Below are 27,177 nucleotides of genomic sequence, written 5' to 3' on the forward strand. Positions count from 1 at the left end.
CACCAATGCTGCTTGTCTTCTTCTCTCTGGGAGGATTCAGACAGGGTTTTGACTGTATAGTAGTATTTCCAGTGACATGTTTTAGACAGCGGTCCCTTCTTTACTACACAGCTCCACACAGGCAACACCGCCGTGCCGTCACTCCGCTCCCCGCCCAAGACTCCCTCCACTGTGCTGGTATCCAGGACCGAGGCTCCAAGCGCCTGTGTTACATTCTTCACACCGCGGCTCGGGGCCTCCCGCTGACCCCGGGAACGGACAATCACACACAAGCGTTGGTTTATAGGCGCTGTTACCGTATGGAGATCCTCGCAGACATTCGTCTACACAAACAGCCTGTTTCATGGTAGAAATGTCCGTTCTTAGATGTTCAATTTTCCCAAGCCAGTAAGAAAGGTTGAAAGTCAGGGGCAAAGTTCATCTAAATAATGAGACACAATGTGAAGGATGTTTTCACCAGCCTCGTTAAGTAATTAAAAAAAAAACTCTTAATATTAATTAACACCTTTTTGCAGCCCGTTATGTGCTACACAGCGATGAGTGGAGCTTGGGCAAAGTTCAAAAACAACTTTCTTGGAACTCTCAATCCCGTCCGACCTGAAGTGGTTCACAGCCAGTAAAATAATGTCATCCTGACTCAGAGTTTTCATTTTGATGATGAGGAAGTTTAAAAGTTCATCTTCCACAGTTCCATAGTTAAGAAAAATAAACCACAATCTTTGCAAAAATGGCTCTAATGATGTTATTAAAGTTCCTCAGATGTCAGAATCACTGTCCACATCTGTGATTTTCTCAGTGAAATTTTCTCCACATTAAAGCTGCATTAATTGATTTTTTGGCCACTTGGCAACAAGCTGTAAACACAACATTGACATATTAACACCTTTTAAAGTTGTTGTGGCAAATAAGTTTGTCAGCAGTTGCATATTTACACACCCTGCAAACACAGAGCAACATCGTCATTCATTTGGAGTCGTATTTCAACAAGTCTTCTTGCTCTTTTTTTTTTGCTTTATTTTACTCTCTACCGACTATGATCTGGCTCTTTAGCTGCTAAATGCTCCACTCTGTTCACCAGCTAGATGCTAAACTTTTCTATTTTTTCGCTTGGTGCTGACAACAAGCTAGTGAAGCTCTGTAAACTGAACCACGTTCCCACACATGCGCAGTGGCATCTTCCATATCAAGAACTATCTTATCCCTATTTTTACTCTTTGAAGCCATTTATAAACAAACTACAGTAGCCACTGTCTTCAGGGACGAAGAATGACGTCATCCAGTGCAGCAGTGTGGTTCATTTACGTGTTTTTAATAGTTTTTGGACAACAACAGAGGTCTACGGCACAGAGGATTATAATATATCAGGCTTTGGATAAAAACACAATACTTGTAAGTAGGATGAGTTCATTGTTGGTTTGAGTCTGATCATGAGATTTGTTGACAATAAGAAAAATATGGAAAATTGCCAGCCTTATCCTTTAAAGTTAATCTTTCATTGATTTTTTTTTTCTTAATTTGATGACATAACCGTTTAAAGAGAAATAAGACACATGGAGATGACACAATGATTCCCAGTTGGAATCAAACATTGCGGTTACATGGTGTGTGTCCTAACCGCCAGACTACCAGGACGCCCCAATAAATTATTCATTGAAAGAAAATAAAGACACTTAAGTAAAACCTAAAAACCACAACTTTTAACAGCCATACATCAGTGCTGAGCCAACATTTCTGCTCGCTTTACTGAAGGGTTGCTGGGGGTTTGAATGAAGCACTGAAATGCAATCTCCTGACTAAAATTATAGTTGATGCATGGATCCAGACTCAGAGGAAAATGTTAATGGAGTTCAGAGGGAGCAAGCTGTGGAATCATCAGCGAGTAAACAGCATTTCTTCCAGAAGAAAGCAAATCTTCTTGCTTCCAGCTGGGAGTTTTACTGACTGCATCTCTGCCTGGTTCAATGTGTTTACTTATTCATCAAGGTAGAGGGGGCCAGCTAGTTTCTCAGACTCCAGGCTCCAGCAGTTACCCTCTTCTTGGTGTTGGACAAGAGGGGCAGACATGATTAAAAATGCATGAGAACAGCATCTGTTCTGCAGCTGCAACACCTGTGCCATATATTCATGCACCTACACTGCATGTTTGATTGTCAGCATGCAGAGCTGAAGCCTTTCTCTCAGCAGAGGAGGGATTGAAGTCTATGATACAGACTGTCTTTTTCTTTTTCTTTTTTTTATTAATTTTGCACAGGCATTATAAGGTAGGTTCAAAGGCACAAAAGAAAATGCACCTGTACTACATTTTTCAAAAGTAATGAGGAGCAAAGAGTGTCTTTCTGAGAAATTGAAGTTCAAAGAGCAATAATGTAGTTTCACAAAAGGAACCAATGCCCCCTAAACCAGATTAAGGTGGTTTAAAAAAGGCAACTATGCCTTGTCAAAAGCAGTGTGAGTCTCTGAGGGAGAATGTAATCTTTTCCAATTGAATACAGTAAAAAATGTCTTTAAGCCTGGTATAATATAAAAGTGGAGTGTTTTCATTTAAATAAAATAAGATGCCTTGCCAGCAGATCCCCTGCGACTGTTTTTCTCTCCAACCACATTTCAAATTGTGGTGGTGTTAAAAATAGTTAGAGTGTAGTTCTCCTCACCTTGCTTGATCATTCTCGATTCGTTCTCTGGCTAGCTGCTAGCAACTGGCTATAGGAGCTGTTTAGCTCAAACTTGCAGGGTTCGCCTTGCAGTTGGGTCAGATTGAGCTCACATTCCCACCGCAAGCAAACTTCTTCAGAGTTGGACCACCTCCTCAGACCTTTTCCAAACGAAACGCACTGCGCAGGTCTGAAAACGCCCAAAGAGTCTACAACCATGCTAGCACCTCTGTTAAACTGTACTTAGGCACAGCTTTGCTCTGGGCTAAATGCTAACGTCGGTATGCTAAAAGGTTCATAATTAAAATGCTCACATGCTGATATTTACCAGGTTATTTTAAGCATGTTCACCATCTTAGTTGTTAGGATGTCAACATTTGTTAATTAACACTAAACACAAAGTACAGCTGAGGCTGATGGGACTGTTATTAGTTTTGCAGGTATTTGGTCATAAACCAAAGTGTTTGTATTTGAAATTTTGACCTGATGATGGCGCTAAATGAAAAGCTGAAGGATCACCAAAGTTATTACGATTCACTCTGAGGGGGACATGAATGTCTGTGCCAAATATCATGGCAATTCATCAACTATTGTCAATGCATATCACTCAAAACCACCTTATTGTGGCACTAGATGAAAAGTAATGGGATCATTTTCACTTAGGAGACGTCTGGGAACCATTACTGTCTCTACCAAATTTCATGGTTATCCATCAGTTAGTTACTGAGATATGTCAGTCTGGACCAAAGTGGTGGAGCAACCAACTGGGAACATTACCGTCAAGAACCACTCTGCTAGCATGGCAAAAAAAATGGTCAGCAAAAAAATCCATACTTTGTAGTGTAGGAGCTAAAAGTTGCAAACACACACTGGTATGGTATTTTAAGGGATGATGAAAGGAGTATTTTCTCTCTCATTAACACTCCTGCTAACACATAAAAGGCAGTATAACCACCAGTTGAATAAAGAGAGGGTAAAACACTTAATTGAAGTCATGAGCTTTTTCCTGTGACAGCAGTTATTTCTTCTGTAGCTGAGAGAAGACAAGGAATCACAGCAGGGAGGCAGTGATGCAAGTTTCATGTTTGGTATCGGTGAAAAACAGCGATCAAAACAAGACCTGACAACCCAGACCTGATTTGCATGAGTAAAAAAATGACATCATATCTCTATCAAACCACATCAGATTTTTACCTTCATGAAGTTCTCAACATTAATGCTGTTTTTACACCTCATAAGAACTGGCTAGACCTATAACCATAGTCCTCTGTTGGCCACTGAGCTTCTCCACCAAAGCAGCTATGCGCTAAAACTCTGTGTTGAAGTGAGATGTAGGTGTTAAGGGGAAGGAAAATAAAATGTACTTACAGCTAGTAGATTTTGTCTCCAGGTTTATGAGTTCTTACAGTAATAATTTTCAACATTTTCCTGCCTGTTTTGCAGCTCCCATCAGTGATTTATGTAACTCAGCATTGATTCAACCTGTAGCTTTTTCCATTTTGCTAAACACCAAATAAGGGCCAAAATGGGGAAGTGTAAAAGATGCTTTAGAAAGACTCCAAAACTGGTTTGATTCATGATTTCATTCAGCCTGTTGTCAGTAACTCTAATGCAAGCTCAACATTATCGATCAAATCGTCATAGAGATTAAATATTCATACTGTTGTTTGAGTTTACACCAGTGATGTGAAGTTACTGAAAGCAGAGGCCGTTAGTGCCAAGGGCTTAAACATATCTCCCCACAATATCACACTCATTATTTTCACATCATTATATGTGTGTTACTTTTTCCAACAAAGCGTTCAAAGATCTGCTTCCAAACTTGTAGCAAAACACTGATACAAGTGGATTTTATAGGTAATCAGTCAGACTTCTTATACTATGCATCTAAAACACTTTGTGATATATTTGCTTTGATCATTTGTCAGTCAGCAAAACACACTAGACAACATTTTAAATGTAAATGATGAGGAGTCTCAGCTGAGCAGCGGAGAGAAGGAAAGCTGTCCTGCCCTTGAAGTAACAACAGAAATATGTCCGCTACAATATGAGACATGGTTTAAAATAGTTAAACATAGTCGGGTTTTTAAGTGCTTTGTTATTCATGGTCCTCGCAATCTTAAAAATGCTCTTTTTTGAATGATGCAGAGAGGACTTTGATTTCGGTGAACAGCCCCAGTATTTCGACTTCATGTGTCACTCCGTCTATTCGAGGCAGGATCCAAGCAGCTTGTCTGATTATTATGTAGTGTTTAGGATGAGTGGTGGTTTTTGCAGGTTTGTGTGACGTCAAAGCCGAGCTGAATGGTGGAAAATGACTGGTTTGGGCGAGAAGCGGTGGACAAGTGGTGGGTGGTTGAGGAGGGGGCAGGGGGGCATTTTGAGAAACTTGGTCGCCTTGGAAACGTCAATATACTTTGAGAACTTTGATTTTCTTCTTGTGTGGACTTATCCAGGGAAAGTTGGCTGGCGTTCTGTTTACAGCGAGACTTCTGACACATTGTGAAAGCTGTCCAGGATGAAAAGCAATGAGGGTCGGGAGCCTTGCTCAAAGGCACATCAGAACATTTCAAAGCTGACAAAAGATGTAACTTAAAGGGGACATAACATGTTTTTTGTGATTTTCTGTCATTTAAGTATTGTTATAATGTTGGATGTCTATGTTAAACATGGTCAAAAGCTTGAGGTGAATGTATGTAAAAATTCTCCCTGAAAGTCAAAAGCAAGAGCTTCAGTCTGCTCTGAACGCTTCGTTTGCAAAGTTACCTCTACTTCCCCCTCTACTTCCTGTTGTCAGATTGTTCGCAGATGCCCACAAATGGCCGTCCTCTCTGTAGCCGTTGTTGCTAAGGTAGTTGTTCACATTGTCCACTTGCATATTTAGGATTTGATTCAGGCTCAAACATGTATGTATTTGATGTATTTGACAAGTTGACATTTCGAGTAAAGAACGATAAAAAAGAAGTGAAATCTGACCACTACTGTTTGTTTACGTAGCTTTCCGATTTGCCGAAGGTCTGCCGAGGGGCAGCGTCTGACAGCTGACCAATCAGAACAAAGTGGGCTCATCGGGAGGGGGGCCTTAAAGAGACTGGAGCTAAAACATATAAGTTAAATAAGTTAAATAAGGAGTGTTTTTGAACTGTAAATCATGCAAAGATATTCCAGTAGAGCTCCAGAATATAAATATAGACCTGAAAATGTGCATGATACGTCCTCTTCAAGTAGGAGTTGGAGACAGAAAGAGAGAGAAAGTGAGTCAAATTACATGTTTTTATGTTTCATTTTGTCAGATTTCACTCTGCTACTACACATAAAGGTTTCAGCTCCATTTAATTTTACTGATTCTGTTTGCTTGACGTGCTCTGACAGACAATAAAATGTTTATACGTTAGAGACACACTCCACGTGAATGTTAGTCAGTGTGGACTGAACCGAGTGTTGAAAGAAGTACTCGAATCAATTTACTTAAAAAGGTCCTGCATTTGAAGTGATTTTGTGTGTGTGTATGAGTGTGTGTGTGTGTGTGTGTGTGAAATTCATTATCAAGTATAAAGTACTGAAGAATTCTGTCAGCGTGTTAAATTATTGACGGTGCCATGAAATACTGAAAAAAAAAACACCCAAAACTGGAGATATGAAATGAAAATAAAATCCCTGATATTGGAGGCAAGAGGGTGAAAACGCATCTATAATTTTAACGCTGTCGTAAAAGTTGAGGAAGAAGATAAAGAATAAACAAAGCAGGACAGAAAAGGACAATAAAAAGCTACAAAGAACAAAAGAGAAACCAGTTAAAAATACAGTATTTTAGATATTTTGTGAACGTATCTCATATCAAAACAATATAACAATTAACCACAGCGATCAGATAAAGGTAGTGGAGTCAAAAATGTACATTTCACTCTGAAATATAACAAATTAAAAGTAAAAAGTCTGTCTAAATACTTGAGCAAGAATTTCAAAACCACACTTAAATCCAATATTTCAGTAAATGTCTCAGAGGAGTTTGTGCAGGTGTGTGGCCGAGTTTCTCATCATTTTCAAGTCTTCCACCACGGTCCACTGAGCTCGGGCAGGTTTGTGTTCTTTGAGGCAGCTTCAGTAGTAATTAGTGTGCTAATTCAAATTTTTTTCCTGCTTTATGACAGAGATTGTATGTCTTTTTAGTGCAGAGGAAGCAGGAACAAAAACCTAGCAGATCTGATCTTTTGGCTCACACCTAGCAGATGGAGCACTGTGTGGTTTTTATGTTTCTCTCCATGAGAAAGATCACTGTGTACATTTGAGGACTGAGGACATTTATTTGCCTAGAGAAACACGGAGCTTAATGTCTCGAGTAGCCGGTGGTGAACTCACAAATTCAAAGGAGAATTCAATCACATACACAAAGATGCACATGCATGCCTCAAGCACAGGGTTGAGATAATACATATTTCATCCTTGGTCTCTGACCAAAGCCTTGAGATATAGATGAATACAGAATTAGAGGATTTACAAAATGATGACTTTGTATTCTGTAATGAAGGGATGTGATGAGAATTTAAATAGCAACAGCAAACATTCGAGTATGCAACTGATGGCCCCCTTTACACTGCGTCATTTTGGGCCCTCTGAGACGAGAGTTGACAATCGTGACAGAATCATAGTAAACTCTTCGGTTGTCAATCCTAGATTACACAGTGAGACGCTGACTGAAGAGCTTTGGTGACTAAAGACAGCCTGCGGCAAAATTCTGACTGACAGAAATTTAAGACCAAATTATAACGACGTGACTGCTGCTTACGACCCACGTCTACAAGACAACAAATGAGAATGCAACATGAGATGACTCAGAGTGTATCGTCTGGCATGACATTTCATAAGTGCAGTTTTTTGAGTTTATGGAAAAAACAAAATTGTTCTCCTTAATATGTTCATGGCACATTTGCGTGACTTTGCTCCATTTTCAAAACATATGAGTGGTGCAGATGGATGAGGCGAGCTGATGACGTGCCTCTGCTCTCTGCTCTCATATATTTTTGTCCATTTACATCATAGCGCTACGAGTCACTGAGCATTCAGTGCACAATCTGACAGCCTCAAATTGATATTATACAGTCTGACTCAGATTGTGACCAAGATTTTAGTACAGCTATAAACTTACACAGTCGTTGATGTCGCACAGTCTAAAGGCGCCTTTTTGTTTGTTTTTTTCCACATTTTTTTTCCACATTTTGATGCTAAACATGAATCAGTTAAGCTAATACAAGTAATTTCCATGTACATTGAGTGAGAATTGAGCTACCAAAAAACACATTGGTTGATGACATTCTTACCTCAGGGGTCAAGGTTATGAAAACATCTAGCAAGGTCTAAACTAAATATGCAAATAGACTTCGACATACCAACTGTTGGTGCATTGATGCACCAACCATGAGCCAGTACAAGAGTAGAAGAAGACTGTAAGCCAATAAAAACAACATAGGTTTAAAAAAAAAAAAGCAAACATTTTATGATGTATAAAACATGTTACACCTTGAATGCGTTTTGGTAAAAAAAACAACATCAGCAGTAAACAAAACTGTTTCTGTTTGAAATGAAAATTCACAGGGTGCCTTTAGTCTAATGACTGGTGGAATCAAAATGCACGGTAAATCATCCTGACTGCCTGTCAAAATCAGACTTCATCTAAGTATTCTGTTGTTTATCAGGAAAGTCATCTTCTCTATTAAACCTGAATCCTTTTTGGCTCAACTTAAAGAGACCATAAACGTTTTACTGGGAATGTTAAGAAGGGTCAACTAAGTCTTCCAAGACCTAAAACAAATTATTTAAAAGATACGAGTTCCCTCAAACTGGAACCTTTTACCAACCAACATCAAACACATTTCTAATCCAAAAAGTTTCAAACTTCAAATCAAATATATACTAGTTAATATGACATAATGTTATAATGTAATGTTATGTCTAAAATCTCTTTTTGGTTATCTTTCTGTCTTATTTTATATTGACTTTGTTATTCATTCTTTTAATTTTGTTTTATTTATATTCCTCCTGAAACCTTCTGTCCTATAATATCTGTTAATGTACAGTATACATCTTGTCTGATGTATATTTGTGTGAACTACTAACAGACCCGAGGAAGATGAGCAACCGCATAAGTGAAAGCTAATAGGGATCCTTGCTCATCTGACTTGAGTATAAACTGTGTGAACGCAGCTTCTTCTATATTTCCCCAGCTGGATCAAGGATCGAAACCAGCAACGTTTCACTTAAGTCTCCAATTCTAAAAACATAAGCTGCTGCATCTCCCCTTTCGCTGCCAAAGGGCTGACACACCGCTGATTTACCTGGGTGGAAATTTGTTTGTGTGGCCAGTTATGGAAGCACTCTGACTCATTAATCATTCATCGGGCAGAGGGGCGTCTGTGGAGAGCTGATTCTTGGCATTTAGACGAAGGGGAGACTACAGTAAACACATTTTCTGAGTGCTGCTCTGTGGTCCACATATAATCAATTCTCCTGTTATTGCGTTTCACTTGCTGTGGGGCGATAGGGCGAAAGGATATGATAGGACTTGCCAATAATAAATTTCTATCAGCGAGAAAGCACCAGGGGGGTACTGGGAAGTGTCAAGCTAGTCTGAGCCACATTTCCAATAACAAACAGCCCTCTTGTGAGAAGTCAACAATGCCCCAAGGTGAGACGCGTGCTATTTGTCACTCCAGATGCATGACAATTGCGTTGCATCAATGCAAAATATGTGCTATCCACCCACAGGGGGAACATCTGAAATGAAAGTGCCTGAGAGGGAAATACAGAAGTCATTAAGTATTCTCAAAGCCCATCGCGCTCCCTCAGCTCTGCAGAAACTGGGGAAATCCGTGTCGAAGCAGACGGCAGTGAAAAAGGGTGCAGTCTCATTGCTACTAGTTTGGGAGGTTTATAAGGGAAAGACACAGATTTAGAGATGCACTGGAATATGGGGGAGAAGATGTTGGTCTCCATGGCGACAAGTGTAATGGAAACATCAGTGCGAGCTCAGTGGCAGAGTGGCAAAGAGTGGTGAGACGCCCAGAATCTTTGTGACTCGGGAACGATACCGCTCGCTGTAAAAACATCCCACAGCTCAGTTTCACAAAGAGGGAGAGAGAGGGGGGGGGGGGGGGGGGGGGGGGGGGGTGTCGGAGTGCACAAAGCTCTCCTCTAAAGCTCGCTCCGTTGTTGTTTTTTTTTTTTCTCCGAAAGGTGATGATTCCTTCCATTAGAGCAGTTACCCACCCAAAACCCCATAGAAACTGTGTCTGCCCCCCCAACCACTTAAATCACTTAAATCAATTAAATCTAAAGTAGACAGGAGTTCTACATTAAAATCTAATAAAAATTAGCTGCGTTCACACAACTAACAACATAGGAGAGTCATCTAAAGCCGTGTTAATAAACAATCTAATATCAGATTATTTTGACTTTCTGAAACCTGAAGAACACGTCAGTCTAAATGAATCCACTCCCCCAGTCATATTGATACTCACACTCCTCGAGACACTGGCTGAGGAGCCAACTCAAGCCTAATAATCAACCCTAGACCTGAATTTATTTATAACTCATTCAAAAGCCTCGTTCTTAGTCTTTCACACCCAACCTGGAAAACTTTACAGCCCATTCTATTTGTTATAGTGTACTGTCCTCCTGGTTCATACTCTGAATATTTATCTGAATTCTCTGAGTTTTTATGAAACTTAGTCCTTAGGACAGATAAAGTAATTACAGTAGGTGACTTTAATATTCATGTGGACGTTGATAGCCTTAGTACTGCGTTTATCTCATTGTTAGACTCAAATGGCTTCTCTCAGAGTGTAAATAAACCCACTCACTGTTTTACTCGCACCCTCGACCTTGTTCTGGTTCATATGGTGTTGAAATTAAACATTTAATAGTTTTTCCAAAAAATCCTATTTTATCAGATCATTACTTTATAACTTTTGAATTCCTATTATTGGACTACACGCCATTAGACAAAAATGTCTTCACTAGATGTCTATCTGATAGTGCTGTAGCTAAATTTAAGGAAGTGATTCCATCAGCATTGAATTCAATGCCATGTCAATACAACAGAGGACTCTTATGCTAACTTTAGTCCCTCTGAATCTGATCATCTTATTGATAGTGCCATAGGGTCACTGCGAATGACACCCGACTCCATCGCCCCTTTAAAGAAGAGGATAATAAAACAGAAGAGGTTAGCCCCATGGTATAACTCCCAAACCCTCAAATTAAAGCAAACATCGCAAAAATTCTCTAATTCTCTATAAACCCCAACTGGGCTTATGGAAGCCTTACCCTTAGTTAGCACTTCTGGACTGCTGGACTTCCCATGATGCACTGAGCTCCTCTCTCCTCCCTCCCCTCTACATCTGTATGCATTCATGCACCATTAATGCATGTCACTAACTTGGCTTCTTCCTCAGAGTTTTTGTGTTTTCTCATCTCACAGGTTTCTATGGATCATGGTCACGGACTGCCTGGTTATGGATTGTGGGCTTCCGTGGATCATGGTTGCGGACCAACCGCTGCCCCTATGGTCCTGCTTGGCACCCACACCTGCTATTATTAGTCATATTTCTATTATTATTATTGTTGTTACTTTTATTATTGTTGTTGCTGTGCCTCTCTGTGTCTCTCTCCCCTCTCCTCCTCCCTCTTTCTCTCTTAACCCTCACAGTCGATGCAGATGGCCACCAACCTAGAGCCCGGTTCAGCTCAAGGTTTTCCTTGCCACTGTTGCCGAGTGCTTGCTCATGGGGGGAATGTTGGGTCTAGACCTGCTCTATGCGAAAAGTGCCCTCAAATAACTTTTTATCTATTTGACTAGATGTGATAATTAATGAAAGCAGAGCTCCGTTCACACTGCAGCTGAACATATCACACTTCAGATTCAGATCTTTTTCCTTGGAAGTGTGAGAGAAAGTGAGGACTTGTAATTATTGTGAACAGCATGACAAAAAAACAAGAGCGTGAAAAGATTTTACAAGTTAAATGAGCAAAAGTAGAAATATATATTCAATATGTGAAAAATTAAGCTAAAGCTTGGTTATGTCAAAAGCTTCATATGGAGGAGACGGTAATTTGAAATGAATCGGAGGCTTTGAATTTGAGTTTTAGTTGCCTAAATTTAAATGATGATTCCAGTTAATTCCATCTTGGGTGTTTTTTAGTAGCTCTGACCATTGCTTTCATCAGATAACATTGTACTTCACCAAGTAATTTCTGTGATCTGGAAACATGGTGACATCGCTACAAGAAAGTCCAGCAGGGCAAAGAACAGGCAAGAAAGGCTGCAAACAAGCAGTTTATCCAGATTATCCAAACCACTTAATTTGAAGGTAAAACTAAAATTGAGTCCTACACTACACTATAGAACTACAGTAACTACTACAGCTGGTCTGTTAAGTGGTGGATGTTTACTACAGACACTTTGAGTAATAATTTTAATGTTTGCTTTCAGAAAATGTGGCTAAACTGTTGGTTTGTTTCTTTAGCATCTGTCTGATCATCTGACAGCTTGTGTTTTTTGCCCTGTCAAATTTGTTTTTAGCAACGTCTCCATGTTCCTAGATCTCATAAATAAACTTGTTGAGTTTTTATCACCAATACGAATGATTGGCAAAACTATAAAATTAAGATGTAATTTGTAAGAATCTTAATTATCCTTTAAATCTGTGATGACCCCTGGTGTCATCTGAGTTCGGTCTTAGGATTTATCTGTCTGCCTTGTTTCTGCAGGTGCTTGTTAGGGCGACTGGCGACCCCTGAGGGCCCGCGGTGTGTCCAGGTTATTAACACTGGGCTCCAGCTGAGGCAGTGCTCTCTCAGTCTCCTCTGACTGCTTGTTGCTGCTGCTGCTGCTGATTGCAGCTCTCTGCTCTCCTCTACAGTTACCCATTTTGGTTTGGTTTAGTGTTGTTGCCTTAGTTTGATTATACTTATTATTATACACCCACACACACACACACGCTATCCATTCATGCATCATGCACCTCACACAGATTTCACTCATCTCCACACCTCATACAGTAAATATTTAGTTTGCTATTTAATTTGGCTTATTAAACTTATCTTTTGTTGACTCTTAAACATGGTTTGTCTCCTCTTTGTTGCGGCCACTTGAACCAGATCATAACAAACGGGGGCTCGTCCATTATGGTTATTTTGGCAAAAAGTTTGTTTTGTGCCTCAGGTAAGTGGGTGGGCGCATGGTGTGATTGTGCAGCTGATGAGGTGATTTGGTCCAGCTGTGCTGCTGTGTGCTTTGTTGCCAGAGCTTCTCTGGTCTTTGGTTTTGATTTGATTTAGCTCTGGTTTTCTGATTTTGGGAGATATATCATGTTTTTCTGCAGGAAGGGTTTGGTTCTGACCCGATGTTGGGTTGTTGTGTGCTGTTCAGAAGGTGTGTGTTACTGTCCTGATACACTGTATACAGAGTCTTCCCCATTAGGCTGTTCCCCTTTGTTTGTTTTGGGGTTTTTTTAGTGTTGTGGTGACATGGTTAGTATCGGCTGTTTTCGGACGTCTGTGTCTGGAGCATATCTGCATGATTTTGTGGGGTTGCCTGCTTGCAGGTCGCTTTACAAGTCCGCTGGTTTTCATTGAGTAAATACCTGCCGCAAACCACATGAAGACTAGCGGTGAGTTGTTGGTAAATTTTGGTTAGGCAGTTAGGGGATAATTCTCTGTTGGGGATTGGTATTTGTCTAAGTGTGTGTCTGTCAGTGAACACATCACTCTCTGTATCTGTATTTGTAATTAAGGCTTCCTTGACGGGGTTTTTTTGAGGCACCTACAGTGGCGTTTGTAAATGGCTGTAAAAAGGAGCAGCTGGTGCAAACATCTGACCATTATGACATTATTGTTGCAGAGAAAAAAGGTAAGGATGAGATTGGAAATGAGGTTTTGTTGTTTTTGTTTGAACGAGGGATATTACATAAAAGTGAATTTTGTCCAACCGTGGTGGAGCCAGCATTCGTGCCGGTGTTAGAGACAGTTACAGTTAGTTACAGAGACATATGGACAGGGGTTTACAGATCCTGAGGTTCCTGCTGTGTGTTTGGATGGTGAGAGGGAACTAAAAACTCCTAAACCTGATGTTCCTGTCACATGCGGTAGGATAACAAAGTCTCATTTAACGCTGCGGGCCAGGATCTGTCTGTCACCTGTTGTTAAAGCCTCAGGTTCCTTCAGTTGTTGGCCAAACTTTTGTTCCAGCTGGGGTTGGGAGGGGGGTTGATGACCCCTGGTGTCATCTGTGTTTGGCCTTGGGATATACCTGTCTTTCTGTTTCTGCAGATGCTCGTTAGGGCGACTGGCGACCCCTGAGGGCCCACAGTGTGTCCAGGTTATTAACACTGGGCAGCAGCTGAGGCAGTGCTCTCTCACTCTCCTCTGACTGTTTGTTGCTGCTGCTGATTGCAGCTCTCTGCTCTCCTCTACAGTTACCCATTTTGGTTTGGTTTAGTGATGTTGCCTTAGTTTGATTATACTTATTATACACCCACACACACAGACACACACTATCCATTCATGCATCATGCACCTCACATGGATTTCACTCATCTCCACACCCCATACTGTAAATATTTAGTTCGCTATTTAATTTGGCTTAATTTGTTTAATACATTTATCTCTTGTTAACCTTAAACATGGTGTATCTCCTCCAGATCATAAAAAATCTAATGTTCAACAAAGTCGCTTTGTTTGTGTAACCTTAGCTACTATACTCATTACATTTTAGTTGATTTTATTTAGTTTAACTTACTAATTTATGTTTTGTTAATGGGCTGTACAATTTATTTTGCTAAATAATATATTTTTAGTAGTAATAATGCCACTGTATTTTGGACTATTGCAGAAATTACATTTTATTATTACTCCAGTAGCTATTATTTCATTACCACTTAAAGCACTTTAACTAATATTATTTGTGTGTAAACATGAAGCTCTTCTGAAAATACCTCAACACTTGAGCCCCTTTACCTTCTTAGCACTTTGTTGATTGTTGCACTACTTTCTTGTTGTTTATATTTTTTTGTATTTTTTATGAACTTGTCTACTTCCATGCATTTCTTACTTTAATTTAAAACAACAAAAAAAACCTCTCTAAGTCTAGAGCTCTCTCTCATTGCACTTGTACCGGAGGCTTGTACTACGAAGCAGGGTTTGGGGTTAACAAGGTAACTTATGGTTTAACTCTGGGTTTTCAGGGTTACGATGGTGGTTTACTTCTTACCGGGGTACATCACCATGGTAACTTATGCTGAGCAGTTAATCTGCTCCGGACCAGGTTAACCTGTCAACACTCTGACCACTGACCAATCAGATCACTGGAGATAACGAGTCTACAGGATCCCAACATGGACAAAAGTCCTGAGTTACAATAAAGTGACAAGTAAAAAAGAGCAATATAAAGGCTTTTTATTTCCACTCTGGTTTTAAAACAGAACTTATTCTCTAATATCTCAGTTTGATGTAAATAATCCACATTTGATGACTATTGCTATACGATCTTTTACCGCTTCAGTTACTAACAGCACTTCTTGCCTCCAAGTTGACACTGTTCAAAGTGTCTTGTTTTCTCCTGTTTTGTTGTGTTTTGTCTTGTTGTGCTGAGACACTTATAAAGTCCTGAGTTACAATAAAGTGACAAGTAAAAAAGAGCAATATAAATTTTTATAGGTCAGTACAAACATTTAATTGTTCCAGGCTTTTTATTTCCACTCTGGTTTTAAAACAGAGCTTCTAACAAACGGAGAGATCGTTTGCGACACTGAACACATAACGATGATTTTAGCTGCATTTTAATTGTGCAAAGTGGATTTTATCCCCGGAGTGACAGCTGACAGTGTGGATGATTTTACACTCTGATTCCATCACTGCAGCTCAGAATAACATGAGACAACCGTGTGATGATAATTGGAAATAAACACGAAAAATAACCCACACACTGTTAATTGGCTCCCATGATTATATATGCAATATTTCTGTCAGATAGACCTCGTCAGTCATTAACAGCTTCTCCACTCTTTGCTTCAGTAGCAGAAACAGTCTGGCATTACGTTTAAGTTTTTGTTATGTGACATATTCAGAATAGTTTCTTCATCATCCAACTACATAGCAAAAAATGCTCACTCTATACTTAAGTATAATAATACCTACATGTACTTTAAGCCTCAGTCTTTTTTAATATGTGGAAATTATTTCTTGTGTTTCTGCATCTTCTTATTCTGTTGTATGGTTACAGGCTCGTTTACATTTCACTTTGTTGAATATGACTTTTTTCTGTCCCTAAAACACAAGTTTCCTGTATGTACTTTATATCACTGTTTCATATCATATCATAGGAAGTACTATTCATAATACTACTCTTAAAATACTCATTCATGGTCCTGATAATGTTGCTTGTAATTAACAACCCCACCTCTTCTACATGAACGCACTGGAAACCCTGGAGTTAGTTGATAACCAGCCTCATAGTACTGGTTATCTGGAGGGCCGATGTTAGGCTCAGTGAAGCCAGATAAGGAAAATATATCCTGGTTATGTTGAACTTGCTTCGTAGTACAGGCCTCAGGTCAGCTACTTGAGAATTTGTACCACGGCTCTTTTGAGTCACTGTCCTCTAATGCTTGATTGTCTTGCCTCGCTTGTAAGTCACTTTGGATAAAAACATCTGCCAAATGACAAAATGTAACTATAAAATGTTAATCATGCCCCCTTACCTAAGAGTAATTCAAGAGCAGTTCCTGTTTTGACTGTACAGTAACAGTAATGTGTGCTAAAGGAGTCAGACTTGCCATGTTGATGTTGATTAATGAAGAATATTTAAAAATAAACTTGCTTGCTTATTACCCACAACACAGAGTGACTGGAGAATGCTATCAAGATATTAGGGATACACTTGTCTAAACTTAACAGTTAGTAAAATAAACGTTACATGAGACACAGCGTCCAAAAAAAAAGAAAAATTGGATAAAGTGATTGCTGAAGTGATAACTTTAGTGAATTGTAAGATCCTGTGTCATAGTCTTAATAAACCGCTGTGCAGTACTGTTCTTTGGTATCTGATAAAAACTTAAAATCTGATAAAACTTAAAACAAATTTTACTTAAATCGTATTTCATCTTTTCAGTGCTACCTGTAGCAACACACACATATCAATGGAGTGCTAAACACTGTCTCATTTTCCAATATAATCCAATTTCCAATCTTTGATAGTTTCATATCATTTGTGTACAATATGTAGTCTGCATTTCAGAGTTCATGTTCATTTCCCTGTGTTGTTCATCCATCTTTCATTTGACACACGGTCATAATTTTGGTTATGACTAACACGGGTGTAAATTTGGCAGCAGTGAGGCTTTTCTTACCCTCTGAATGTTTCCTGTCATCGCTGTCAGCTCATACTGATATCAGATATTTATTACATCCATGCAGAGATGTGAACAGTGATCCAAAAAATCAGATAGGAGCAGTAATTTGGAAGCGAGCCCGAAAGCCTTGTGTTGTGAATGTAGCCGGAGAGTGCGTAGCAACAAAACCATCATTACTCAGCTGCCTGCCAAGAGTGTACAAGGGAAGCTGCTACTATAAGATGAACATAATAGGATGCTAATAAATCCTCATTGGGATCACTGGGAGTTCAAAATGATGTTTCCCAGAATGCTCATCAATCAGACAAGCAGGAGGCTGACTTGCTTTTGGAAGGCATCCTGATTCAGCACGGTTTTGCTTTGTCTAGCGAACAACCAACCATCATGTTATTCTCTAATATCTCAGTTTGATGTAAATAATCCACATTTGATGACTATTGCTACACAGTCTTTTACCGCTTCAGTTACTGGCAGCCCTTCTTGCCTCCGAGTTGACACTGTTCAAACTGTCTTGTTTTCTCCTGTTTTGTCTTGTTGTGCTGAGACACTAACACATTTACTTAAAAACATATAAATTTGTATAAACCCCTGGAACAAATGGGATTAAAGGCGGATGGAAGGCTGAAAGCTTGTAAGTCTGGAACTGAATGGACAAACTTAAAGATCCCCTCCAGACATGTTTTAGATGTATATAAAATACTATACTTTTAATAATAATTTGTGTTTTTTCCATAAAAATTGAAGAATCTTTTATATGCAAATATATTTCATTTCAGAAGTTTAACTGCTGGACACAAGATGTCTCCTAGTTCACTGTAAAGTCCATTCTCATTGTTTGTGCACTGGAGGTAAGTTGAATATAACCAGGATTGGTGCAACATATTTATTCAGTTAAAACTGCTCCATGTGAAAAGTGCCCTGAGATGACTTTTGTTGTGATTTGACGTTATATGAATAAAATTGAATTGAATTGAAATTGATTGGCTTCCAAAGTATTTGTGATGTCACAAATCATGCTCGTAGGCCCGCCCGTTAAAATTGGATTTTCAATGAGAGACAGAAACAGCAGCTGAATGTGAAAACAGACTTCTGGTGTCAAACTCTGCACATACATCATTCTGCACAGTGAAGCTCAAAAATCCAACTGTAGCAACAAGAAGAAAAACATATTTTTTTTTAGCAGAGGGGGACTTCAAACAATATTAAGTCTAAAAGTCAGTGGCATATCCAGGACATTTTGACTCGGGTGGGACACAGAGCTAGTGTGGGGTGGCCATGGCATAGTGAACTTTAATGAATGGCAGGTGATCAAAATGTGTAAATACAGATGTTCAATGCATTGCTTTGCTTCAACTTATGCACAGATAAACTCATGTTAGCATCCACTGTAATGTTTGTCCTCAAGGCCTGGTTGTTGTTTTTACATTTTATAATACAGCATTAAACTAAAGGTGCCATGTTGACCACCCACAACAACTAAATTTAATATTACAACCTAGAACAGCACTAACATGCAGATACCATTCTATTCAGTTCTCTATTCCATGTACTTTACATTTTTTTCATTCCCAACTATCACAGTCTCTGGGAAGCTGTGTTTATTCAAACATGTCTATTTCCAATCAGTAATTCTGTTCAGGATAGGCTACACATTGTCTAAGAGCCGTTTCCCTGTAGTGGAGTAAATACGTTATATGTTACAGGTTCAGAATGAAGCTCTGGGTCCTCTATCTCTGAACTGTGAACTTCACTTACGTTGAACATCCCATACACAATGCTACAAATACCTACATGTATAAACTGCTCATTTTCTACACAATACAGAAACAATATGGAGCATACACAACCATAAATATATTTCTCATCTGCGTGAGTTAAACTCGCTTATGTTCTATAGATATCACTTAATCAGTTTAACTAATTGAAAACATCACATTACACCTTTAACTGTGTTTATTGAATGACCTCGACAGTCTCCAACAACGTCTGGGAAATACAATAAACCTCACTTTCGAGCCTACATCTCAACAGGCCCGCAGGTTTAACTTTGCTGGTTAACTGCCTGTATCCTAGCAATAATCTCACTCTCATACACTCTGAACACAAATCATCATCGAAATGGCCGTTAATGCTGTCTATTAACACACATTAGACTGCGAATTACATATGCTAATTGTTAATCGCTAATGCTTCCAGCACATATACACATCCTGGTCCTCACTACATTCAAATTCACATTGTATGCGACCCCAAATCAATGTCCACAACACTTACAGGAGTTTACTCTATTTTGTCACCATAACAGTCCCATTATTGTTTTCTTAGCGGTGCAAAACATATTTAAAACAGTTGTCAGCAATGTTATTCATATCATTGTGGCGTTAGCTCAGCTTGTGGTCACTGTGACTGGAGTCCTGACGGCCATCACATGCTTTTGATTTGAGACCTGCTTTTTTTTCTGACTCATGGTCAAAAGTCCTCTGACTAGAGATGAGCTCTCATGGCCTCAGTCTAACCATGACTATAGTAGAAAGAAATGGCAAACTGGCCCTATATCAGCTGATCAGCTGTCGTCATTGATTAACCAGTGTTTGTCCCGCCTATTTGTATTGATGGACTTGATCAACGACCTATCAGATCTGGGGTGGCCACAGGGACCCCTAAATTCACCATTGGCTAAAATAGTGATGTTTAGCATGTATAATGTTTACCATGTTCACCATATTGGTTTGACGTGTTAGCATGCTAGCATTTGCTTATTCACATTAAACACAAATTAGTTTTGCAGGTATTTGGGCATAAAAGAAAAATATTGGACAAACTGAATTACCTGATGGTGGAGATAAAGGACAAGTGAAAGGATCACCAGGATACATTGACTGGCGATAGTCGCTGAGATATTTCAGTCTGGACCAAAGTGGTGGAAAACCTACTGACGGACACTTCCATCCATTAAGCCATTATCACTATCATGGTTAAAAATTAAGGCTGCAAGCACAGACCTGACCTGAGTGTATAGGTACACACTTAAATGTGCAAGTTAAGCACAGCCAAACTCTGTTTTCAAGCACAACTTTTTCAACATATTAATGCAATTCATTTTTTGTAATTCTTTCCTGTTTTATCCTTTCAATCTCATCATGCCGACATGAAAATCACCCGGAAACTCAGATTATATTGGAAATGTGTGTAAGACGCCACAAATTTGACAACATGAGCCTTTCACATGTGTGAAAATGCCATGTAGACTTTTGATCTTTTTTGATAGAAATGGACTGAATTGAATTGGACTGGGTTTGATTGAATTGGATTAGGCCGGATTGAATTGGATTAGACTAAATTAGATTGAATAGGATTTGAAGAATTATGACTTAAGCTTAAGAAAAAAAGGAAAATTTTGATTTTATCTCAGAGGATAAAATGAAAAACCTCCATAGTTTCTACTTTGGTCCTCAAAGACAAGAATAACTTGACACGCTACACCAAACACAACACCATGAAAAGATCACAACAGGCAGTTGCTAATTTATCTTAATTTTTCCCACTTTCACTGCTCTGCTTTTAAATGAATAGCTGCATAATGTAAAACATCAAAGATTAAATGGTATCGTGCCAGTATAGAGATGGTATTTTAATATCTGGTGTGTAATATATTATTGTACATTAACATTGTACCAACCTATTTAGGGACACATTTTAATTTGTGCAGCTTATTGTATTATCTGTCAGTTAATGCATTAGTAGCTGCTTTAAGCCTTCCTGTTGCAGAAACAGAATGTAAGTTATTCCATTACAGAATTTCATCTACATTAAAAAGGCATTTTTCTGGATGGGATTTTGTTTTGGTGTTCTTAAAAGGATTAGCTGAGGACAGCGCTCAGTCTCAGAGTTCATCTTTTAGCCTTTAAAGTGGAGATACAGAAGTGCTGGGAGAACGCATTTTTTATTTTGTTTGTTGAGTTTCTCTCTTGGCTGAGAGCAGCAGCAGCAGCAGCAGCAGCAGCAGCTCTCTCCGTGACTGTTTTTCTTTACAGAGAAGCTGTTTTGATGAGAAGAGAATGTGACACCGCTGAAGGACCTCCACACCAACCCCCGCTTTATCAATTAAGATTTTTAAGCCATCTGAAGTCGCTCTCATTTCCAATCTGAAGCCTCCATGCCTGCCTGGAAGAATAATGAGAGGCCGGCTCTGCCAGAGGTTTAGTCTGACTACTACCATAACAATTCACTGCAGGAAGTGTAAACCATCTTCCCTCTGCTCACCAGATCAATTCTAATTTTGTTCCTGAAGTCAATACTCTTCTCATATCCCTCTTTTTCTTCAGCTACCTTATTTATCGGACCTTTGCGTGCATGTAGAAGGTTAAATCAAATCTCATTTTCAGACTGAGATCATAATGTATGATGTACATGGTTTCATAATAGCAGTTTTTCACTTCCGTTGTAGGATTTAAGATGACACCTTTCATGTTCGGAGACACTGTTGTGATGAACTTGTCTGATCCACTGTGATACTATTTCTTTCATATTTATTGGGCCATTAACACTCAGATTGGTCTCCTTTTAAGAGAACCAACTTTGACAAACCCTGCAGTAAATATACACAGAGGAACTGTAGAAGAGGGAAACCTGAAGTCTCAAACTATATTTGCAAAGTCCAGTTATAGACACCCAGTGAACATTTCTGCTGCACCTCAACAAAACCTTTTTTTTTTTAAAACAGCTTTGAAACAAGCTTTACAATGATCTGAACTGCAGGCGAGGTAGTCAGCTAACAAGTGATCTTCATGTCTCTAAAACTCTGGACGTGATCTGAAACAGACCCGTGGAAAACTCATCCAAAACTATTGTGCATAAATTAATAGTAATTTAGAAAAAGAGAGCAACTCTATTAGAATTGGAATTGAGGACCAGTCCAAAAACAGACCCGAGGATAATCAGACCACATCTAAAATGCGGTTGACCCGAACAGGTGCAGATAGAGAAAGAGAACAGCAACACTGGCAACAGCACGATGCTCCAACAATTAACGAGGAGCCACAATCGAACAGACAATCCAGCTCAATCCAGTTTCCAAAAACACATTTTGAGACACGTTTCCTGAGAGGTTGTAACACATGCAGAGGTTCATGCTATCAGAGAGATCTAACTCTCTGCAAGACAGCGTATTTCACATAATGTCAAACTATTCCTAATAATTTTGTGATTTCACTCTGTTTACTGGAAATGTCAACATAAAATACTCATTTTGGATCATTGGCAACCTCTGAGAAAGGCAGCGCCAATTTAACTACCCTACTAAAATGTTAACCTAGCCGGTTAACATTTTAAACACAGTGGTGAGCCAATTGTTGAAAAGACCTAATGGGGAATGTAGCAACTAGTGATGCAATTATAGCAAAATAATGTAATAACTGGTCTCCAAAGGTGTAGGAAACAGGCAAAAAACATTGATGCAATCATTATCCATCATCCTGTTAGTGGTAATCACAAATCATGAGGCTTTTTATTGTTATGCACTTATTTCTTTAATAGACAATAATAAAGAAATAAATGTAGTATCACACACCATTATACCTTAATGTCAGGTTGTTTTACATTTTCTGATTGATATTATGTTCAGAAAAGTTGCTATAAAGTACCAACAATGGACTATTGTATTTGCTGTGTTGCTGGTTTAGGCTGTTTAGACAGTCACATGTGACATATCAACATTTTAAAGGTTTTTCTTTTACACCTTGGCTTAAAGACAACTGGATCTGTACCAACGGATCTGGCACAAGATGAATATTTTTTTAAAACAATTCCCATCATGATCACTTTAAAGTCTGCAGAGAGTTTCAAGTTGTTCCAAGAACGAGTCGGAGCCTCAGACTCTGTGCTGTTAGAACATAACACTCGGACGCTTTTTGTCGCATGTTGCCGCCATCCGCGATAATCAAAAGGTTTTGTCAGGAAACGATGAAACTGAGTCCTCCAAAGGCGGGGACGTCTGGCGTGCCTGCCACCTTCAGGCGAGACAGGCTCAGCTTATTAAGATTTGAGGAGTTGTGTATTGTATGTAGCTGCCTGTTGGGACACTTTAAGCAGCGTGGCGCCTCAATTCGCATCATCATACACACCATAACTCAAAGAGATGTTGAACAAAGCATAAAAAGAAAAAAAAACAAAACACTGAACAGTCAGTCCCTGTCAGTTTAAGAAGAATCTGCTTTATGTTATGCATGCCTGCTAAAGCTGACAGAAGAAAACTGTCTGCAGCTGTAAGTGTTTTTGAAACGACTGTGCTGTTCTTGTCCTATTTGCTTTTATGTTTTGCCTTTTTGTACAGTTTTATTGAATGCAGATATGCTAGCAAACAGGAGGACTCTGCGTATTCTGTCCACTTTCAAAGGATGCTGGTAGAGATGTAATCACCACAATAAGACTGTCAAGGGCAAAATGTAAAAGAAAAACAGCCACCTGAATTACAAAGAGGGGTCTGGAATAAAGCATATTGTCCCAATTGGTTTGGATTGGTGAAAAAATTCGATTTTCCCAAAATGAGGTAGTCGCTGACAGGACATTAGGCCTCATGCAAGAACATTTTCGTATTCTTCTCCTAAAACTCTCTTACTTTTTTAATATTGTGCATCACTCATTTCATGTAAAAATCATAAAAACAATATTTCGGTATGATATTTAAACTCCAAATTCATCCAGATTATGACATAACTCGAAGTAAAACAAGTGTTTCTCCCTTTGTGAAGATCTGTTCATGACTCGTACGACAGGTCTGGACCAACTCTCATTAGTACCAAAGAGAAAATTCTAAGTACGAGACAAATTGATGAATGCCATAAATTTTCTTTAACCCCTGGTACGTGCCTCCTAAGAATGAATCATCATCGTATGAGTGGTTCTTGCATGAGACCAATTGTCTCCTAAAGTTGCTTGAAACTTCATAATAAAATCCAAACTGTCTCCGGAGAGCAATCACTTCAATTTCAACCTTTTTCCTCTCTCATTTCTTTGGTATAAAACATCCAACACTGTCTGGGAAGGTAAACATGAATGATGCTGTGCGCAGTTTACTGACAGCTATAGCTGTGCACTAAACAGCTAAATCCTCAAAACAACACAGCCCTTGAAAGCTGTGTTCTTTGTTAGACCTGAAGGCCAGATGAAGTAGTCTAGTCTCAGAGACAGCTAAACTAAAGGTGCATTCAGGCACTTTTTATAGACTTGTAACATCATACATTTACAGATTTATTACCAGGAGATGGCAATCAAGAAACTGACAAAACATACCATGATACCTACAACTGTTAAACAGTACCAGGTTAGCAAGTGTAAATATCTTATATATATCTTCTGCAACTTCCTGTCATAAACAACATGTTTAAGTTGCTAACATGGTTTCCTTTCATTCTGCAGCGGCTCTTTTATTGGTTTGGGTTAATATGATTCATTTACTGGAGATTATTATCTGAATAACTTGTTGATGAGTTGATGAGGACCACGTGAATCCGATAGCTGACCAATACACAATAGATTGTGAGATACTGAGGGACGGTTGTGCCACGGATGCAGCTCCTGATTTGGGATGCAGAAGTTCACATTCACAAAGAGGGTTTTTTTTTGCTGCTATTTGGGGGAGCAGAAATACATTTTAACACCATGGGATGCAGTGCTACCCGTTGCCTATACTGTCATGTGATCAAAGGAAGCGTTGCACTCTCAAATGCAGCCCTCACTCAGCTGTGCTCGGTTGTTCCCTCCAATTCCACAAGTGAAAACAGGCTACACTCTAAAATAGTTTATTGTGGAACCCGGGAGGGGCTATGGAGAAAAAAAAAGCGTAATTTGTGATCTCGATTTAACTATTTTGCCTGTTCCCCTCTTGCAGATAGCACCCGACGCATTCACTCAGTCGGAAATTTGAAGAAAGTGACGAAGAAGACGCTTCTCTGACGTCAGCTACTGATCTAAACTGGATCCGAGGCAGCCAGGAAGTGCTTCACAACCATTGATGAATTAAGAGAATACAGGAAACGTATTCTACAGGATATTATTATATCCACATATCTTAGTCCAAGATTAAAATAAAACCATATTAAATCCAAGTGATCCTGAGTGAGGGTGTACGCCAGACGCAGAGAGAACGGCATGACGGTGAATCGTTAAATCAAGAGCACGAATTATTAAATCGAGAGCGCAAATTACTTAATTGAGAGCACATATGAGTTGTTTTCTTTCTCTATTGGGCTCATGAAACTAATATTAACACATGAAACTAATATAAATGCCATTTCTGTTTGTTTAAGGTTTGACTGCCACGTTTTTCAATAATGCTGTCTTGTAATATTTGTCTCCTTATACGTTTTAATTTGTTTTTATAGATCATTCGATCATTACTGTAACTACCAGTATGCACGAAACTCCACCTACACTAGAAATGAATAGCAAGCAAGGAAATCACACCCATGGTGTACTGCTCAGTATTCCTTTGGAAAACATAAGGGTGATGACACTGTACCATAACCACAGTAGGACCAACGCTGCTGCAGCAGAGTACAACTGCAGGGTAGAAAAAGAAAAGAAGAAAATAGAATTTGAGAGCTCACTAGCAGGCAGGCAGAAGTCTGTGATGAAATCCGCTCTGGGATTTGCAAAACGAGGAGTAAAAGCGAGCTCTGAATGTCAAAACCACTGACGAGGTGCAGTTTGTGTCAAAGAAGAAGAGCGTATCTCTGCTAATTAGCGAAATAATCCTCCGATCTGAATCACCGTCGTAAGCGCTGCACAGAGCATGTGTTGGGAATTTGACTCATGTGCTCTTCACGGTTCACCAGGTTGATGGTATAAACGGAAGATTGATAAGCTCCCATCTGATTGTCCTTCTGCCTCCAAATTGATGGCACACTTAGAGTCTATTGAACTGTTTAGTGGCTGATATGTTTATTGCTCATTATGAACAATATTATTACATCTTAATCTTTATTGATATGTTTTTTTTTGTGTTGGTATATTCTAACTGTCACATTGTTTTTGTGGAATTTCTTCTCTGGCAGCAAATACATATTGTCGCATCGTATGACGCACTTTAACTGCTTATTATGATAATTATTTTTTTATGATTATCATTATTAGTGGTATTATTAGTGGTAGTTGCTGTAGTAGTAGTATTATTGCCAGCCAGTAACAGTGGTGGAAAGTACATTTACTCAAGTACAGTGCAGCACTGAAGAGCAATTTTGAGGTACATTTTCCGCTACTTAATACTTACTTACCACTCCGTTTCATTTCAGAGGGAAATATTGTACTTTTTACTCCCCTACATTTATTTGACCGTGATAATTACTAATTACTTTACAGATTAAGATTTTACAAACACAATACTTGATCAATTTATAAAATGTGATGCATTGTTACTGATTAAACAAACCAATTTGCTCCACCACAACCCACTATAACATAAAAATGCTGTTTACATAGTAATAATAATACATTATTACAACTACAGAGACATTCTGGATTATGTACATGACACTGATTGTACTTTTGTACTTTTACTTAAGCAACCTTTTGAATGCAGGACTTTTATTTGTAATGGGATGTTTTTTACATTGTGTTATTGCTACTTTTACTTAATTTAGGGCCTTGAAGGGCAACTCGGTGGTGGTAATGAGTCAGAGGTGCTGCACCTTCACTTTCCACACCCAGTTTAATTAAACAATAATAAATAATCTATTATTTAGAACAAATTGGTAATTTTTGGTGGACATTTGCGATAAATTTGAACATCTATTTTTCAAGGATTTATTACACTGTTGGACTGCCAAACATCAAGTTCAAGGTTTTCGTCTCACACTGTACCTGCATTGCACCTGGATTATTTTCATGATACAAGGTTCTTTCTGAAAACAACCACAACAACCAAAAAGACGAGACTCATATCTATCAAAACATATATTACATGTTCATATTTATGAAACTTTTCATAGTACTAACAGTCCATGAATGTACTACATATTGCTAGAGTTTATGAAGGAAACAGTGGGTGATAGAAAAAACTAGGTAAAAGACTGGATACTTTTACTACTTATTAGTAATATTATTAGCCACACACCTTATGGAAA

At 38.9% G+C, this 27,177-nt stretch overlaps 1 protein-coding gene across 6 annotated transcripts in view; it reads right to left on the reverse strand.

Moving 5' to 3' along the window:
* LOC122986515 (alpha-1,3-mannosyl-glycoprotein 4-beta-N-acetylglucosaminyltransferase C-like) overlaps positions 1-27,177 on the reverse strand; it is a 65,319-nt gene that overhangs the window by 16,770 nt on the left and 21,372 nt on the right. Inside the window, exon 1 of one of the 6 annotated variants that reach the window (XM_044357822.1) lies at positions 2,652-2,904. The exons of the other annotated variants lie outside the window; for them this stretch is intronic. Coding sequence (XP_044213757.1) covers positions 2,652-2,664 — 13 coding nt within the window. The 5' untranslated portion in view covers positions 2,665-2,904. Of the gene's footprint in view, positions 1-2,651; positions 2,905-27,177 lie in introns of those variants that run through there. 6 annotated transcript variants of the gene reach the window in all.

The sequence above is a fragment of the Thunnus albacares genome, chromosome 7 (assembly GCF_914725855.1).
Source record: "Thunnus albacares chromosome 7, fThuAlb1.1, whole genome shotgun sequence".
NCBI classification, from domain to species: domain Eukaryota; kingdom Metazoa; phylum Chordata; class Actinopteri; order Scombriformes; family Scombridae; genus Thunnus; species Thunnus albacares.